The 18,717-nt window shown below is 51.1% G+C and overlaps 1 protein-coding gene across 1 annotated transcript in view; it reads left to right on the top strand.

The window, feature by feature from the left end:
* Nucleotides 1-18,717, top strand: part of ANKS1A (ankyrin repeat and sterile alpha motif domain containing 1A) — a gene marked incomplete at its 5' end in the record, with an annotated part of 90,305 nt that overhangs the window by 38,117 nt on the left and 33,471 nt on the right. Inside the window, 3 exons of the mRNA XM_084275846.1 lie at nt 76-168; nt 3,406-3,523; nt 9,947-10,518. Of these exons, the coding sequence (XP_084131972.1) occupies nt 76-168; nt 3,406-3,523; nt 9,947-10,518 (783 nt within the window). The remainder of the gene's footprint in view (nt 1-75; nt 169-3,405; nt 3,524-9,946; nt 10,519-18,717) is intronic.

Raw genomic sequence — 18,717 nt, 5'->3', positions numbered from 1 at the left:
TCACAGCAGCATGGACGTGGTGTTGGTGGGAGTGGAAGGGGACGTGCTTTGACACAGTGCTCTTCTAAACTGCAGAGAGAGCGTCCGCCCCCGCCTGCCAAGCCTCCGCCTGATGAAGAGGAGGATCAGCATGTGGAGAAGAAGATAGGCCATGGTGCTTCCTGTGAGGTATGTGGGACTTGATCTGGGATGTTTTATACAAATGTGGTTTAAAGAACAGTTTTAATGATCTTGGAGCCAGCTATGCTGTTATCAGCTATGATATTGCCTCCCTTGCAGTCGGATTGTGAACGTGAAGCTTTCTTGCTCTGCAGCATTGCTGCTGTCACTTGCCATGGGAACTTCCTTTGTGCAGTTCTTCCAGGGCACCTCTGTGGTGACCTTCAGCCTTACTTTCCTATTCTTGGCTGGGAATTCCCTTAGGAAGAGGTTTTTCTGAATGGCGTAGCGATGTGGACTGATTCCCACTCGTAATGATCCCACCAAATGCATCTCCACTGGAGACTCCAACGCAGAGGGCTGCTGCTTCCTGCTTCTCTTAGCTTTCAGCTGCAGAGGAGATGCGTGGGCTTGTGGGTTCCACTGATGCAAAATGGGATCCAGGGGCTTGAATTCAGTTCAGAATTCAGCCCAGCATATGTTAAAGCTGTCTTCTGCTGAGGCCAATGTGTGTGAGCTGCTTTTTGATGACACTAGAGCTCTCCTAGTCTGCTCCTGGGCTTCCTCTTGCTTGGTTTTATTCTCCTGCCTGTGAGGCCTCTCTGGGAGACCTGGATGGGGGCATGTGAAATCACTAATGTCTTGGCAACGTCTGCTGACACCCAGGAAAAACTTCTCAGCAAACCCAGTGTGGATTTCCTTGCCTTTCCAAATGCAGGAGGTTGTGCATAAATCAAGTGAAGTGTGTGCTGCCTTGAGCTGTTGGAACCAACTCTGTTTCACCAGATGCTTCTCTTTGGCTGTTCTGGATCTGTTGAAGTTCAGATAAATGTGATCTGTTCTCTGAAGTCTCTCAAATCTACATGAGACATAAAAGTTAACATTTATTTGCTTTACTAGAGCTGACTTTCTATAGAGAGAGTAAAGCTCCAGATGGTACATGAACAGTAAAACTGAAATGTGAAGCTGTGGCCTGATCTCTCCACTGCTGTTAAAATGGTTTTGCTGTGAGTGCTAACCAGTCCCACAACCAGCTCTGGGCAGAGGAGAGCTGGGTCATGGCATCGCTGGAAAGCAGAACTCATTCATCATGATAGATCCAAGGGAGGGAAACGGGCCTGGACTGCGTTGTCCTGCCATTAATGGCTTTGGAAACATGACCCATTAAAGAAAATCTTGCTGGCAGAGTGACTCTCTGGGGAGATCTTGATCCACCACCAATGTCATTGACAGACCTTCCAGGCCATGGGTGCTGCTGCCTGGCAGTCAGCCCCTAGCTGTACGGGTGAGGCAGTTTGGGGTCTGGCTCCTCCTCTTTGCTTGCTACATCTGGGGTGCTCTGATTTTCTGACTCTTGCCCATTATTTATCATCTCAGGAGATGTTCTCTCTGGGTTGGGCAGGCGTGAACAGGAATCCACTTCGGGAATGCTGTAAACATCTCCTTGCAGCATCCTGATTGCCATCCTCCAGACCTGCTCTCAATTAAAGCCAGGATGGTTAGTCATTGAATATTCTGGGGTTGGGCCAAACTCCAGTTTCAAAAGTAGGCTTTTTATTCCCTTGCCAAGCTGGGGCTATCAGTCAAAGCAGATGTGCATAACCAACAAACTTCTTCACTTTCCTCATGGAAAAAACCCGTTAGTGCGAAGAGGCAAAAGAGCTGATTGTTCGGAGGTGCCTGAGTGTTGCCTTTCACTATCTGCAGAAACCTTCTGGGTTGGTGGCTGGATAAGAGGCTGTGTTGTCAAATTAAACTTCAGTTTCATTTGTTTATGGCTCATCTTGGAAAGGGAAATGCAGACAAAAGATGAGGTGCCATGACTGTTCCAGAAGTTTGGTCTGCAGCTCTGCTGGGGGGGGAGAGAGAAAGGAGAGGACTTAATTTGGAGAGGAATCCTTAATTTGCTCATTCTGAGCTCCTTCACCTGGAAAGGAGCAGGTCTGCCTGTCAGCTCCTGCTGGAAGCAGGTAGTGTAAATGCTTTCTTTGCTGGATATGGCCCATTTCCTCCCATTGAGAAAGTCGATTTAAAAGCCAGCTGGGTTTATGCAGAAGCAGCACAGGGATGTAGGAGTCCTGTGTGTGCTGCTGCCTCCTGTGTGTCTCTCCAAGGCTCCCTGAGCTTCCAGGGACGCTGGCTAGGCTTCGGTCAGGTAGGTACCTACTCATCCATGAATCAACTCTGATGCTTTCACTTTGGGGAAGAAATTAAAGGTGGTGCTCTCAGTCTTCTGTCTAGACAGTGGCAGCTCTAGGAGTCTGTGAGCAGTAGAGAGCCCTCCTTGGGGGGTATGTGGTCTTCAGACCTGTTCTTCCCTGTCCTGGCAGCAGGAAGGGATCAACACTTGCTTTCTGGCTTGGGTTAGCACACAGTGGCTCCTGGGATGGGGTTGCATCAACCTGCCAGGGTCTGGCCAGGAGATGGTGCTGAAAGGCAGCTGACCGTGCAGGCAGAGTGCCACCGAGCCCAGTTTGGCCCCCTTAGCACTGGGATGGCATGTGTGCCTCTCTGAGGATGTGTGATGCCTCTCGTCCTTGGTGTTGGGGTGGAACATCACATGTGGGTCTGCAGCAAGACGTGTTTGGATCCTACATCAGGACCACATCCCTGGACATGGGTGGTGGCTTTCCAGAGCAGCGTGCTGGAGGGGCTGCCAGTATTACAACGAGCTCTAATGAGGGGCTTTTTGGGATTTAAATGAGCACAGCCACTGCTGTACATCCTGGGGTTAAACTGAGTTTACAGAGTGTTGCCTGAGGGCTCTTTGGTCCCAAATACACTGTGCATCCTGAGCTTAGAAACACTCAATCTGAGACTTCTGAGGCAGCGGTGGGGATTTGGGCTTCCCCCCTCCCAGCCCCCCTAAGCCATGTCCTAATAGGGCCACCAACTAAATAATGAATGACGATGCAAATTCCAGTAGCAACACTGAGTCGGGATGAACAGGAATAACAGTCTCAGCTCTTTTCCCCAGTCCAGGCTGTCTGCAGACCTTGCTCAGTCAATCAGTCGGTGCTAGAGAGCTGTCAGCAACCTTAAATACTAGGAAATAAAGGGAGGGGCTCAGTGATTTTTGAGGGGGGAAAAAAGAGGGACTATTACATTTTTGGATCACACTCCGCAGTGAAGGTGTTGCCTCTGCCAATTCCTTGCTTAAACCATGGCATAAAGAGGCCTTGTGCTTTATTCCTGGGATAAATGACATTGCTTTGTGGAGCTCTACATTATGCTGTTTTTCATTAGGCCTCTGCTGCCCGAGGAAGGAGCAGGGGAAGTGGAGCTGAGGAAGAGGAGCACCCTTATGAGCTGCTGCTTACAGCAGAAACTAAGAAGCCAGTTGCGGTGGATAGGAAAACAAAAGGTAAGTGAGCATCCAAGAAAGCAGAGCATTTTAGGTGCATTTAAGGAAAACAGAGGGCAAAGAGTCACTGGAACAATGAAACTCCGTTGGGTGGGGTGGCTGGGGTCGGGATCACAATTGTTTTGCTTCCTGGCAATCATCACTCCTATAAAGGAGAGATCTCAACGTTCCTGTACAAAGTGTACGTGGAGGAAGGGCAGCTCTGCTATTTTGAGGCTGTGAGAGGACCTGCTCTCTTAGCTTAGGAGATAAGCAAGTCTTGTGTGTGGTGGAGTAGCCGCAGAGGGGTCGGGAGGCTGCGCCGTGGTGTTACGGTGAGATGAACCTGTGACGTGTTTGAGCTGTGGGAGCCACCCAGGTGGATTCAAAGACCTGCTGGTGGTGTTTGTATCCACAGATGACTGGCCCTGCTACCCTGGTCTTCAAATCAACACCCTGCTGAGTATTGGAGTTAATTTGAGATATAAATTAACAGAGGGGGATAACGTGTGTAGAGCGAGCCCCTCTCTAGAGCTCACTGCAAAGCCTGTGTGCAGCTGGGTTAAGTACTGAACTAGTCTGTCTTCCCCCAGAGGGACTTTGTGCTTTGCAGGGGATCTGGGAACACCTTGTCTCTCGTGTTTTGGCTATTGCCAGGCTTTCTGGCTTTAATTCAACATCAACAGCAGATTTGTTTAGTGGAAAAACATCTTTTGCTTTATTCAAAAGTCCTGAGCAGGAATTATGGAAGGATTTAGTTTGGGACTCTAAGCCTGGAGACATCTCACTTTGAGGATGAATGGAGGATAATGAGGTCTCAGTGTGACCCCCTGTAAGACCTGCAGCTCTTTTCCTCTCCTCCTTGCAGCATGATAGCTTTCAATCCTCCAGTCCCACCGCACTCCCAGCTTGTACAGGGTGGCACAAGAGGTCATTGTTTTCCCACCAGCATTTGCCAAAGCCACTTGCTGCCAGAGGCAAAGTTAGGATGCTTCTCAGGTTGGTGCTTTGCTCTCTAGTCCTTGGGCGACAGCCATTGAACCGGCAGCTTTTGGGCACCTCTTCAGTGTGCAGCTATTGCTGGCTGCTCAAGTGTGAGCTGTTCCCAACTGCTTCGCTCCTTTCCCTGGCTAATGTGTCTAGGCTTGATTAATATGAGTGAAGGTGTGTTATAATTACGTGTCAGATGAAAATAAAATCTCAGAAGAAAGGCACCTGCTTGTTCTTGGGGTAAATCTTTCCCCTGAGGATGTGGGTACTGCAGGCTGTCTCAGCCCCGGTTCCTGGAGAGGCTGTGTCTGTGACAAACCCAGAGCCATATTCAGCGTTGCAGTGGGACAAATCCAAGGATGCTGTTGGGTTTTCTCATCGTCCAGGACTTGTCTGCCCTTCAAGTGCAGTTTGCACCATGCCTAGCAAGGTGGAGCCTTCGATCTGATGGAGGTGAAGACCTGCTCCAGGGGGAAGGGCCCAGCCAATGTATTTCTTATCACTTGCATTCCTTATCTCCTCTTCGTGGTGGACCTGGAGAAGGGGACACAATTGTCTGTCCCCCTTATCCAGAAGGTACCAGCTGTTTTCAACAACATCTCAGTTGGATCCCTGGGGCATGGCAGCACGAGTGGCCGTGTCCTCAGCTGGCAGGTCTCCCTGTTCTGCAGGAGCTTTGGCAGGGCCCCACAGCATCCTTCACCTGCTGCTTCTCCTCTCGGGGACTTGAGGCGTCTCAGCCCCAGTAGGAAATGAGGCACTGCCTGGTTTTCTCTCCTGTTTCTCTCTTTTGTCCTTACTGCTGACTGTCTGTGGTGTTTGTCCTTGCTTTGTCACCTCATTACCAGCTGCTTCTTTCTGCACATGAGTTTCATAACTGCTGGGGAAGGGTGGATCAGCTTTGAAATCTGCTTCATTCCCCTGGGAACAAAAGGAAACGCTTCCGGCTCTCCTGGTAGTTGGGGTCAGATGCCAGAAGGGCACGTGGAAGCAGACGTGCTGAGTCTGAAATGCAAGGTATCTGCTGTTGGGGCAGAAGAGAGGATGCATGTGGGGAGTAGCAGAGTTGTTTTGACAAACAATTAAACGAGGGCTGAGCGAGGGACTGAAGCCTTAATTGGAGTGTTGGAGAATTTTCCCACCTCTGGATCAGAAGGGTCCCTGAGCATCAAAGGCAGCCGCTGAATCCGAAGGGAAGGAGCAGGCTGGAGCACAGCTTTGAATTCCTTCTTGGCCCTGGATCTGAGGGGCTGGGCTTCTAGATGTTACTGGATGGGTTCTGGAGGAGCCTTTGGTCAGGAGAGGACGACTCCGATCCTTGCAGGGCTTCTCAGGACAGCCAGAAGGCTGTTTCAGGCGTGCTGGTTCTGGGTGCCTTTCCTATGTGATCGCTGCCTTTGTTCCTCTGGCTGCGAGTTGTCTTGTATCCAGTGGCTGGATGAATGTGGTATTATCTGCCTGGCTTTGGTTGCCTTTTGTGTGTGTTACAGCAGTTTGCTGTCACATGCTGGAGCACTGGGAAAAGTTGGCCTCATGTTTTGGGCAGAGTATCAGAAGGGGTTTGAGCCAAATGCTTTCCCATCCCCTTTGGTGAGGAAACTACGTGCAATCGGGTGGATGAAGTCAGGGCATTCAGACCTTGTAAATAGGCCAAGAGTGGTGGACTGACCGGGAGGAGACTGTGCAACTCCTGCTGCCTTCAGAGAGGTCAGATGGAGGATGAATACTGAAAAGCCTTGTGAGTTTTGATGCCTGTCTTGCTTCCTGGGAGAGTCATCTGAGGTAGGACTGCCTTGGTTCCTTCTGATGGTTTGAAAAGTGGGTGTTTGTTGGGGTTCTGTGCTGCTTCCATAAGAAGCCCAGCCTGAATTCCCTACTTTTGCCTCTCCTCTTGCTGGGGTTTTTCTTTGTGGCTGCTGTGGCTCACCCAGGTGCAGGGCTGAGCCCTAAAGCGATGATGGGAGACTAAACATGCTGACATGAGATTTAAAGAAAATACATTTTCATGAAGCCAGAGTATGGTGGGATGGGTGTCCCTGAAGGGCATCTCTGGGGGGACGTGGGTATCACAAACAGATTTGAAGGGATGAGGGACAGAGACCTCTTGCTTTGCCCTGAGATGAGCGACAGGGCAGCTCTGCAGCCTGGGTGCAGATGCCTGCCCGTGGCTCTGTCCACGCTGGAGGACAGATGCTGTTCCCACATCTCAGGTCCAAGCCTGCATTTCTGCTGCCATGATCTATTTAGAAGCTCCAGTGTAAAGTCACATCAGCGATCTCTAAGCAACCAGGGCAGTGTTTTTATTGTCCTTGCTTAAAAGGGGAATAGGGGAGGGACTAGACATGACCACAAGCTCCAGCAGCTCTTGGAGGATAAACTCTGCCCAGAATGGCTGAGCTGGCTGCGCTGGGCCCAGGAGTGTGCTGTGCATTCTGGGTTTCACAGTTCCTCTCTGTGTGATGCTGCCTTTGCTTTGGTTTCACTGAGGTTGAAGGTGAGTTTTGCACCTCTAAAATAGCACCCCCCAGACCATCCTCCCTCTCTGCTCCAGCCTTCCATGTCACAGAAGAGAGATTTGCATGCTCCTCACCCCTGTTGTCTGGCGTGCTGTGGCATGGGGAGCCTTTTCTCTATGAAAGCTTAGAGGCCAGGGTATAACCTTGAGAGTTTTAAGGTTGGGGAGCTTGAGCAAAAAGCAAGAAGAAGTCAGGACCAGGCTGAAGAAGTCAGGACCAGGTAGATGTCTGTGCTTGGGTGTTGGACAGAAGCCCGTCTGTTAAGGATGACTCCCTGACTGACTGACAAGGGGTAAATGGAGAAGGATGCTTTCAAATCCCTTGAGGAACAGCAGATGGATAGAACTGGGCTCCCTCTGCTTTTCTAGCACCTAAATGTTATTTTTCCCCTTCTCCAAATTCACTGCACCCTGGAGAAATGGGTACTGTTCATCAGCACACCAGCTGAATTGTGTTGGTAACCCATCCCAAGAAGGTCTGTCTGCTTGAGATGGCCAGGGGCTGCTGTGGCCTCTGCCAGCTGACCTGGGCACCTGCGGCTGAACCCCCAGAAGGATTCTTTGAAGCCCCAGGATTCCCCTGGGAACTCTCTGTGTTGCTGCCACGTGCACCTCAGTGGTAACAGTGCATGAGATCGAGCTTCCCTTCTGATGTTGGCTCTTCTGTCTTGAACTTTAGCACAGGCCTGTGCTACATGCTCTGAAATGTCTCCAAGATGTTCCTCACATCATCTGAGCAAGTGCTCATGCCCTCCCTTCCTTGGCAGCTGCTTGTGTCCTGAAGTCCTGCTTCACTGGCCCGAGGATGAATGGGCGGCTGTGATTTCTGCTCAACAGGAGCCCTTTTGTGAGTGGCTGGAGCTGGATTTGGAGCACTTTGTTCTCACTGGACCCAAGCGTTCCAGCACATGACATAAAATTCCACCAGCCACTCTTCTGCCTTCAGCAGAAATGTCAGTAAAGGCTAAGCTGGGACATGAGAGGAATTATTTCCAAGGCAGGAAAGAGGTTAAGTAGAAGGGCTCATGGTTTTGCTAGAGTTTTTCACTTCCCATCAGGTTAATGTGAGTGTCCCATCAAAGCTGTGTCCCTCTCACTGGGTTGGTAGCTGCTTCTTAACACCGCTCTGCCCTGTGAATGCAGCGTGTCTGATCTCTTCCAAGGTTTCTGTCCAGCATTCATAGAATAGTCTGGGTTGGGAGGGACCCCAAGGATCACAGAGCTCCAACCCCCTGCCACAGGCAGGGACACCAACCTCCAGGCCTGGAGCTACACAAGGTTGCCCAGGGCCCCAGCCAACCTGGCCTTGCATTACAGCTTACAGCTGTCTGGTCTTGAGATCCCAGGAACGATGCTTGGTGATGCCACCTGCCCGCAGGGAACGTGCCTCCCCCTTGGCAAGCTTCAGTTGCAGAACTTGTGGTTTACATGCCCATTCAAGATAATCAACAACTACTTCACTGTCCTGGAATCTTTTAACTCACAGGATCCAGACTGAAACAGGCTCCTGCAGCGCTGGATCCCGGCGCGGAGCGAGCTCCGCCGGCGCGGTGCCCTGGCAGTTAACCTCTGCTCGGGCCTTTGCTGTTCCTGACTCAGCTGCCAACTGAGCAAGCTGCTCTTAGCGTTTCTGTGGAGTAAACAAATGCCTGTGAGAGGGACTGGCTGCGCTCGTCAGACACAGGGGGCATGAAACCCCACGTTCTGAAGCGGGCAGATGACTGATCCAGTCCTTTCCTGCCTCGTTTCTGGGGTGGGGGTGTTTGGAACGGCTGCTTGGGGTGGGGGGAAGGAGCTGATCTCCCTGTTGCTGCTGTTAATGGGCTGCTTTTAGTTCAAGATAAGTAAAATTCATTAGTGTCTTTTGCCTCTGAGGATATCTCTGCTGTGGCTTCCTAGAGCTGCTGTCTTGTGAAGCAGGCGATTTCCTCTGCAGGTCTAAACATCCTCTTTGCGTTTCAGAGCCTTTGCTTTGTTGTTCCTTTGCAGCCTTGTGTTTTGCCCTCAGTATAGAGAGTGTTTCTTCAGCACTTCAAATTTGCAAGCAGGTCTGGGAATCCTTGGGAATCCTGCTTGTTATCCTCAGGGTTTTGCTTTTACAGTCCAAATACACGTGTGTAAGGTGAGCAAGGTGAGTACACGTGTGTCTGTGCACACGCTTGGCGATGGGGATCAGTCAATTATTCATGATTTATCCAAGGCTGTGGTACCTGATATTAAAGATGCTGCTGCAGGAGTAGCTGAGTAACAGTGTCATGTTTCTGGGACAGCCAGTACTCCGGGCAGCTCCATCAGTCTGTTCTGTGTCCGGTGTTTCTCTTGTGAGAGAGACAGAGACTGTTTTAATAGAGGGATTTTTTGATTATTACATAAACTGTTTATTCCTCTCCCCTGAGCAAGGAGGAGAGGTTAAGCTCAGAAACCACTGGGGAACCAAAGCAGTGTGTTGGGTTTGTTGGGTGGGTTTTTTTCTTTTGGTGGGGGTGAGGGGAGAGGATTTTGGAACTGGCAGGTTGATTCCAGTCCAGAAGTTTTCCCACTCCTGTGCCAAGAGCAGGGAGTGCTGCTCTAAATAACGCTCTGGCCTTCATGGAAACGGATCAGATGTTCCAGGAGCCGCCGTCCCTGCTGCTCCTACCTCGCTCGCTCTCGCTGCAGGATATAGTTAGCACTTCTCTTAGCCTTATATAGCAAGGCCTGATAGTTAGTGTTAACAGGAATAAAACAACAAGGAGAGCTGCCAGATTGCATAAATCACGCCAGTGTTTGGAATTTCATAAATGCCCTGACTTTGGGTACAAGTTGAGCATGCGGAACAATACTGGACTGTTCTCTCTATCTCTCCCTCCCTCGCTGAGGGAGGGCAGGGGGAGAGCTGGAATTTTGCTGCTTCTTGGATGTTTTTTAATTCCCCCCTCCCCCTCTTTTCATCCTTGAAGACCACAGGAGGAGCAGTGGCAGCCGCAGCCAGGATTCTGCCGACGGTCAGGACATCCAGGTTCCGGAGCAGTTTTCAGGGTTGCTTCATGGTTCTTCCCCGATCTGTGAGATAAGCGAGGACCCTTTCAGGCTCGTTTCCTCCTCGGAGAAAGGAGGCACGGAAGCTACAAGCCACCCACCTGCTATGCAGCTGGAGGATGCTGACTTACCTGCCCCTGGATCAGTACGGACCAGCTCTCCGGACCACAACCAGAAAGTGGTGTACGCAACCATCCAGCACACGCACGTCACCCGGGCGGATCCTGAAACTGTAGTCACACCCCACGTGCTACAGCACCCCGGCGGTGCTGAGGAGGAAGGGGACAGAGCTGTGGGCAGAGCCCACCCAGGGAGTAAGCCCAAAGCCGAGCTTAAACTCAGCCGCAGCTTGTCTAAATCGGACTCTGATCTCCTGACCTGCTCTCCGACGGAGGACGATGCCATGGGGAGCCGGAGCGAATCGCTCTCCAACTGCAGCACTGGGAAGAAGAGGCTGGAGAAGTCCCCGTCCTTCGCTTCGGAGTGGGATGAGGTAAGGCTGACTTTGCTTAAGAGCTTCCATGCCCTGTATGAATCTGCACAGCGTGAGCTCCTCTCTACCACACTGGCCTTCAGAGGGCTCCCGGGCGGATCTCACTACTTTTACGAACTCTCCCATCACGTTACCAGGCAGTTGCTCACTCAGAAGTCTTTAAGGTGTTAAATGACAAAAAAAGAGTAGGGGAGAAGCAGAATTGCAGGAAGTGAGGGGCTTTTCCAGGTTTAAGCTGTTCAAATACAGGGCTTGATTTCTTTTGGGCAAGCCAGATGAGTTTTACATCCCCAAAATGAGGGAGAATTGCTAAGTGCTCCTTACATCTCTCTTTCCAGTTCTTCCCTGTGGACTCTCCCAGCATCGGGAGGTGTTTTGTTTCTGCGTCCCTGCTGCTGCTGGGGGGGCAAGCAGTGTCCTGGGTTCATGGAGATGGAAGGAAGAGATTAATTAGGCTGTTTTGTGTGTTTAATATTTCCTCCTTTCCTCTTCACTTATTTATCTCAGAGGCTTGTTAGAAGTCACTTTATTACAGCACAGGAGGCCCGTGGATAGTTAAATATTTCATGCTCAAAGTTGGCCCTTGTGAAGCACTCGGGTGAGATTAAGTGTCCCTCTGAAACTCAGCACCGCAGCATTACTGAAACATTCTTTGGAGATGATTCTCTGCTGGTGGAGCAGCAGCTCTGCACGAGAGATAAGCTCAGATGAACCACTCTTTGTACACTGAAAGGAAATAAAACCCCTGCGTGGTGCTGGGGGTGTGGGCACGTGAATTCATGGGACCATCGTATCCCTGCTCGCTTGTGTCCGTGTCCTGGGTGGTTGCTCAGCTTCCTCTCTGATCCCAATAAAATCATCCTTTATGGAAGAGGGGGAGGTATTTGAAGGTGTAAAAAGCAAAAGGGGAATCCCTCCTCTGTATGAGCCCAGCTTCCCATTCATACCCTCGCTCCCCGCGGGGTTTCAGGTCTCTGGTTTCCTCTGTAGGAGGTTTGGTTGTAGCAGCTTTGCTGTGCATTCCCTGGGTCAGTTGTGCTATCAGCAAGGGGAAGATCCTGCAGCACCAGGCTGGTTTTAAGGGACCGGATAACTTTCCCTGGGCTTTTTCATACCCAACTGTTTACAGCAAACCTTGAAAGGGAAAAGGAGCCCTTGGCTTTGCACTGCAGCATGACTTGACTAGTAGCAGAGGTCAAGCATTAACGTGCCTGTGTTTCCTCTGCTCAGAGAGCAGATCCTCTTCCCTCCTTGTAAACAAAAAGCATCACTTCCCCCCCTGTCAGCCCAACGAGCCGCGGGAGGAAAAGCTGCTTTCCCTTCCCATTATGTTTAGGTGAGGAAATCGGGGAAAGAATGTGAAAAATTCACATCTGTCTCCAGTGGGACCAAAAAAACCCATGTACCATCCAAACCTGATGGGTTTATTTGTCTTCCTGGTTTCTGGTTTAATTGAAACACTTTGTGGAATGGCTTTGGTCTGGTCGTGGTCAGAGCACCGAGTGCCTCGGGGTCTCAGGGCTGTTGGACCAGCTTGAATGATTCTGGATGAGGGTGTCTCCTCCCTGCCTCAGTTTCCCCATCTGTGAGATGGTGATAGCTGCTTTCTTTATTCCCAGAATGCTTTTGTTCCTCTGCAAAGCACCACTTGAAGGGAAATATTCTCCTAAGAAGGTAGACAAACCAGCAGCTGGTGACTCACTGCCTTCAGCTCGATTTGCTCTTTAATCTCCAGCAACTCTTTAGAGACATTTGGGGTCTTGTTCTGACTCCTGTTCTTGCTCTGAAACCCTAAAGCAGATTCCTGCAATGAGTGAGGAGAGGTAAAGATGTGCCTAAGGGGAACAATTTGGGGTGTTTTTGCTGTAATTTGTATGTGCAGAAAGGGGCTGATCTGTCTGGTCGTTAATGGCAACACTGAGATTTAAACACAACCGTGGGGCTGCTGTTGGGGGTTTAATTAGTTCCCTGGATGGGATAATGCAGCTGCTCTGAATTAAATGCAACTTGCAGCCTCTGAATTTACCAGGCTGATAGGAAACCTTGTGGAGTTGCCCCTGTTAGGGATGATTTGGCTCTTCCTCTGCCTTGAGGGGGAAACAATGGCAGGTTTATATGTGATTCTGTTAATTGTAGTGGTCTGTATGCAGGAGGAAAGCATCCACGGGCAGCCCTGTGTGAGGGGCAGCTGTAGCAAACAAGTAGAGGATCTTGCCCGCCGGCCTTGCCAGCAGTAGGTGTGTCTGTTTGGGGCGCTGAGGATTTGGGGAGGGACCTGTTTATGTCGGTGGACAGATGGGATTCGTGGCAGAGGCCAAGCTAGCATCGCTCTGGGCCATGGGGACTGCACTCCGCTGGCCTCGCTGACCGGCAGCAGCAGGGGAATCTGCTGCTTGGATGCAAAGGGTCATGTCCCTTCCCCGGCCCAGCGCTGCCAATGCCCTTTGTTGGAAGTGGAAGGTGGTGCCGGCGTTGCCAGAAGGGTGGGATGGGGAAGAAATGATTCACTTGGCAAAGCTCGTCCCCGTTCCCAGTTGCAGCTCCCCTGCTCCGAGGACCTGGCCCGAAGAGCAGCTGCCGGCTGCGCTGGCGGTTGTGTGCTCTGCCCTGCAGAGGATGTTCAGCGTGGGGCCTGTCTGCCTCCTGACCTCTGGCTCCCTCCTGAACACACACGTGGTGCCACCCTCCTGGATAGAAGCTCTTCATTAGCGAGCCAGAGAACTCCTCACAGCAGATGGCAGCGCGTTGCCCGGGGTGTGAGGGGTGAGGACCGAAACCGCTTGGTGCCCCTGCGTAGGAAGCAAGCTGGGGCAGAGGCAGGGTGGGAGGGAGCAGGGCTCTGGTCAGCACGAATGCTTGAGTCCTTCCAAACTTGGCTGTGGGCTGAAGTGATAAATTTGTTTTTCCTAATGGGCTCATAAATATTTAGTGGCTGGGAGATGAGTGTGGCAGCTGGGGCTCCCTGTGAATTTCGTATAGGAGAATGAACTGTGTGTGAGCTTCTGACAGGGGAGGGGGGCTCTCAGCACCCTGCTCAGCTGCCAGCCCCCTTTCCAGGGTGGGTTAATTCACATCTGCTCTGCTTCCTCCTCCAGAGAGCTGCTCCAGCCTCACACATCTGCCTGGGTTTGGCTGTGAGCCGTGCCAGGGGCAGGCAAACCTCCTCATGCAGAATGGGGTGGGGGTCTCTTCAAGTTTGCTCAGCCAGCCCACCCGTGGGGTGGGATCCAGGAGGGGCTGAGCTGGTGTCTGTCTCAGTGATGTGCTGTCCCAGGTCACTCTGGATGAAAGGCAACACGCCCCCATGCAATGTGTATAGCGAGCTGCTCAGCTAAGGGGTGTGTGACAGCTCTGCTTTATTCTGAGCCCAGGCTATCTGAGCACACTCAGCCAGGTTTAGGTGTTAAATGCTTCCTTCTCCCCCTGTCCCAGCTTCTGGTCTGTTTTTTCCCAGGGCTTTTCATCCATTTGATGGATCAGCCTGTCAGTGCTAAAGAGAGCCCAACCCAGAGGAAGTAAAACTTCATCACCATCATTCACTGAGCTGCCACAGCTCTGCTGGGGAAGCAGCTTCCTGGCAGCCAGAGTAATTAGTGAGGATGTAATCTGCTGGGAGAAGCGACAGAGGGATGATGGCTGGCTTGAGGATGCTGTCAAACAGTCCTCTAGGAGCAGCGTGGGCTTGAGAAGTCGCCAGGCTGTGGCAAACGCTTTCTGTCCCTCAGATGCTCTCAGGGTGATAAAAGCCCTGTGTGGGGTTTGGGGGGCAGCCTGGCTTCTCCCAGGACCAAGCAAGGTGATGAAGTGAAAAACCCCTAAATGCAAAGAGTTGGCTCCATTCACAGAGGAGGGAGGAGAGGGGAGAGGTTTGGCTTCAGCAAAGCACAGAGGTGTTGGGCAGAGACTTGGCTGAGGGTTTGAGGCTCGGTGCCTTTATCAGACGTTTCTTAGGTGCTGCTGCTTCTGCTGTCACCTCCATTGCTCAGTTCTGCTTCCTACCCCAGGACACCCCACTCCAGGGGAGGGGGTTTGTTTTGAGGATTGCAGTGTGGTGGTTCTCAGTAAGTGTGTGATCCAGGAGATCACAGAATCACAGTGTTAGGGGTTGGAAGGGACCTCAAAAGCTCGTCCAGTCCCACCCCCTGCCAGAGCAGGATCACCTAGACTGAATCCCACAGGAACACATCCAGGTGGGTTTGAATGTCTCCAGAGAAGGAGACTCCCCAGCCTCTCTGGGGCAGAAGAACCTCTCCTGACCCACCCCCCTTCTCATAACCCCCCAGGATGCCATTGGCCTTCTTGGCCACGAGGGCACAGTGCTGGCCACAGGCACCCTACTGTCCCCCAGGACCCCCAGGTCCCTCTCCCCTTCGCTGCTCCCCAACGGGCCAGTCCCCAGCCTGTGCTGGTACCTGGGGTTGTTCTTCCCCAGATGCCAGACCCTACACTTGCCCTTGTTAAATTTGAGATACATCCTGTGAGCCAACATCACTGGTCCATCTCTGCACCCCTGTCCCAAGCCCTCTGGAGTTGGGGCTGTTTGAGGGAGCCACTCCCTGGCTTGGAGATGTCAGTAAGAAAAATGATCTGCAAAGTGTTCAGGGGCAAAGGATGAGGCAGGCTGCTGAGAATTAGCCTCAGACCTGGTTCCTGACATCCCTTAATCCTCCACTTCCAGCTGCCTGCTATCAAGGAGGTGGCTCCCATGCAGAATTTGTAATGAACGCTGGGCTCAGAGGTTCCAGCACCAATTTCACTAAATGAGGAGGCTGCTTTGTGTTCCATCCTTCACTCTTTTAGGAAGAGATTAATCCTCCTTCAAAAGAAACTTAGGGAACTGAATAAAACATGCATTTTATTTCAGCTTTTTTTAGGAAAAAAAGGAGATGCAGAGTCAGCCCCTTTGAAGCCTCCCCCCACCCCCAGGGGAATTAGATGAATTAATGAATATTCTGTAGGTACTTCTGGCTCTGGACAGCCTCCAGTGAGTAATTGCAGCGCTGCTTTGCTATCACTGCAGAGGGCTGTAACGTTGGGGGTAACTGTGGCTGTGGTGTTTTACCTCTTGCTGACCCGTTTTTGGGGTAGGGATGGGTACCAGGAGGAAACGTGCATCCATCCTGCTTCCCATCCCGGGTTTTGGAGAGCTGGGGAGTGAGTTGTTGGAGGTGATGGCTGCTCTGGAGTGGCTTTAAATACTTGAGCTCTATTAACCTTGTCAGGACTGCTTGGGTGCTTAAGTACCTAGTGGAATTAGTGCCTTAATTACACGCTTCCAGTTGAGAATTAAGAATGTTTCCAGTGAAACGTGAGACTCTGGGGAAAGGTCTGGATGCAAAACCTGCTGCTGCCTTGAAACGACACCCAGGAGCTGAAAATTCGGAGCTGCTGAGCTGGTGTTGAAAGAAAATGCAAATATTTCCCTTGTTATTCAGGGGGAGAGCTGCTCTTTCTGTGCCTGGTGGAATTGCATCTTGTAAAAGCTCCGTGAGTTTTGTTCTGACAAGCTCCTCACCTGCCGGGTAACGGCTCCCGCGCGGCTCGCGCCGTACACCAAAATCCTGGTGTTTCAGGTGAGAAACACGGTGAGAAAACAAGATGTTCATCCCCTCCCTGCCCGTATCACCTGCAGCACCCTGCAGCACACAGGCTGGGCATGGCATCCCGGGCTGGGCATGGCATCCCTGCCATGTGGGGCACAAGGCTCCTTCCCTGCTCCCAGCCAGCCTGTGCTTCCAAAAATGTTTATTCTTTTTTTATTCAGGTTTTGAAAATCTCCTGCTCTGCTGGCCCTGTTTTACTGTTCTTTATTTAAGGAAAAAGCAGTAACATGGCCAGTATTTCTGATTTCTGCTCTTCTAAACAAGCACACCCATCAGGAGCTCAATCGGCTTAATTATCAGGCCGATTATTATCTCCAGGTCCTGGTTTCCTCGTGGTTTTCCTGTGCTGGGGTCAGGAATTCTTACATCATCCTTCCTGTCATATCTCCTTTCCCTTTGCCCCTGAGGGTGAGACTTCCTCCATCCTCAAGCTTTCTGAAGCCCAAGCTTTTGTGCTTTCACCATGCTGGTTTGCATAGCTCTTGTGAATGTTAAAATCATTAACAGCCTGTGAAAGTCCTAACCCAAGGCTGACCCGAGCCAAGCCAAGCCAAATTAAGACAATTTACCAATTTTATAGGTAAAACCAATTAGTGTTCTGGCCTGAAAGGCAAATATAAAACCTGAGTGTGCTTTATGCTTGTGTTCAGCAGCAAGGCTTCACCATAACAAGAGTTACATCTGTCAGCTCTCTGATTCCTATCAATTTGTCTGGAACTAGACAGGTATCCAGGGCGGCTCTCCCTAAGGCAGGTCTGCAGGATCCAGTGAGGAGCTCATCAGCTGCTCTGTGCTTGGAAGGAGCCTTCCCTCATGCCAAAGGATTTGTGAAAATGCCCTCAACACGGATCTAAATGCACAATGGCTTCTTTCTCCTCCTATTTGTAGGTCACCAATTACAGCCTGACCGAGGGGCTGAATTAGCCTGTGTGCGTCTAGTGCTCTAGGATAATACACTGATTTTCGGGCTGTTGCTGCTGTTTCTGTTAACTTTTCAAGTGTGTTTAACTCCATATTTCTGAACCAGAAGCTTTTCATTCTCCTAAGTAAATGATTTGTGCTCTGCCGGGGTATCTCTGTTCTGTAACGACCTTGTGATCGTTAGCGCTTCCCGGACTCTTTAATCGGGAACAGAAGCACCCAGCCTCAGCGTCCTTGCTGAATTCAAGCTTTCATGATGTTCTCTTCCACTTGGAGTCATGTCTTCCAGCACTTCAGAAGCTTTGATCTTTATAGCTGTTGTTTCCATCGCTCTGTCTCGAGTCTCTGAGCTGGCTTCACCATCCCACGTTGCCACCTGCAAGCTGGAGACAACCCTTGGGCCACGAGCTGAACATCACTTTCAGCTTTGTGTTTAGGATGGAAACGTAGCTGGGAAAGCAGTGAATTGATTTGTTATTTTAAAGGGGGTTTTATCATCTCTTAGCATGAGTTCAGACTAACCAGTGTCTGCCCATTTGCGAGCAGACACGCTGTCGTGTTTGGCCACCATCCTTGTCTTGTTAACACTGAATTTCACTGGGTGCTTGGCAAAACCCCATTGATATTCAGAAGGTTCTGACACTGCAGATCTGCTGCACGCTGGCTGTGAAATACAGATTTATACCACAGGTTCCTTTCCTTTCTGTGTGTGTTCAGATTTGCAATGTTGGGCTATGAAGCCACGGACTGGAGAGTGGTGGGAAGCCCCAGTCCCCCATCCAAATGAGTTTCTTGGAGGCTGTGCTAAGCCAGGAAACGTGTGCACCTGTATCACTGCTGAACAGTTGTGGAACATCTTGAACTAAAGAATGAATTTAGTGAGTTCTGGCGTTGGGTGTGGAAAGGACGTGCTGCTGGAGGGGGGGAATTTGGCATGGGGGGGGGCTGAGGTTTGGGTGGTGAAACGCGCCTCGGACCTGCTTGCTTTGGTAGCCTGGGTTTGAAGTCCTAAACTGAGCGTTATGCTCCTCAGGCCTTTGGTGTTTGTTATGCTGAGCTCCTCACACAGGCTGGTATCTTTACAGAATATATTGAGTGATGAAATATGAGGCTTCTGCTCTGTGGGATGCTGATGTGGAGAACAGAAGTAGGGAAGCACCATAAACTAAACCAGAAGTGGTTTATGTGCTGTCACCGATCTAGGAATGAGCTGAGCCCAGCTCCAAACCTTGCAGGGCTGTACTTGAGCTGAGCACCAAGCAGGTATTGTCCCAAAACCGTCCCCTGCTATTTCCATTTCCATCCCTTGCAGAGATCTGTGTGGATGCTGCCATCCAGCCATCCCTCTGCTCCGGGGATGTCTCACAGGTCCGAGCAGCCTGACTTCCCCCTTCAGGGATGCGGTATCAGTTAGTAATATCACATGTCCACTAACCAGGGGCTTTTCTGGGGAAGATCCTTGTGTTTTATGTCAACAGGATGAGCAGGGAGGGAGGCAGGAGCTAACTGCTGCTTACAGCAGCACCTACACTGTCTCCCTGATGCACATCTGTGCACAGCGTTGTCTTGGCTTGCCTGCTGCCTGCACGTGCCCTGATCACCGTGGTGCCTTGAGCCTGCATTGTGTTGGCTTTTAGAAGACCTGCCTTCCTTTCTGTTGGCTATGCCCCCCCCC

This window comes from Gallinula chloropus, assembly GCF_964237585.1.
Source record: "Gallinula chloropus genome assembly, chromosome: 27".
NCBI lineage: Eukaryota > Metazoa > Chordata > Aves > Gruiformes > Rallidae > Gallinula > Gallinula chloropus.
Note: the sequence above shows the minus strand (reverse complement) of the source record. Positions and strands in the feature narration are given on the sequence as shown.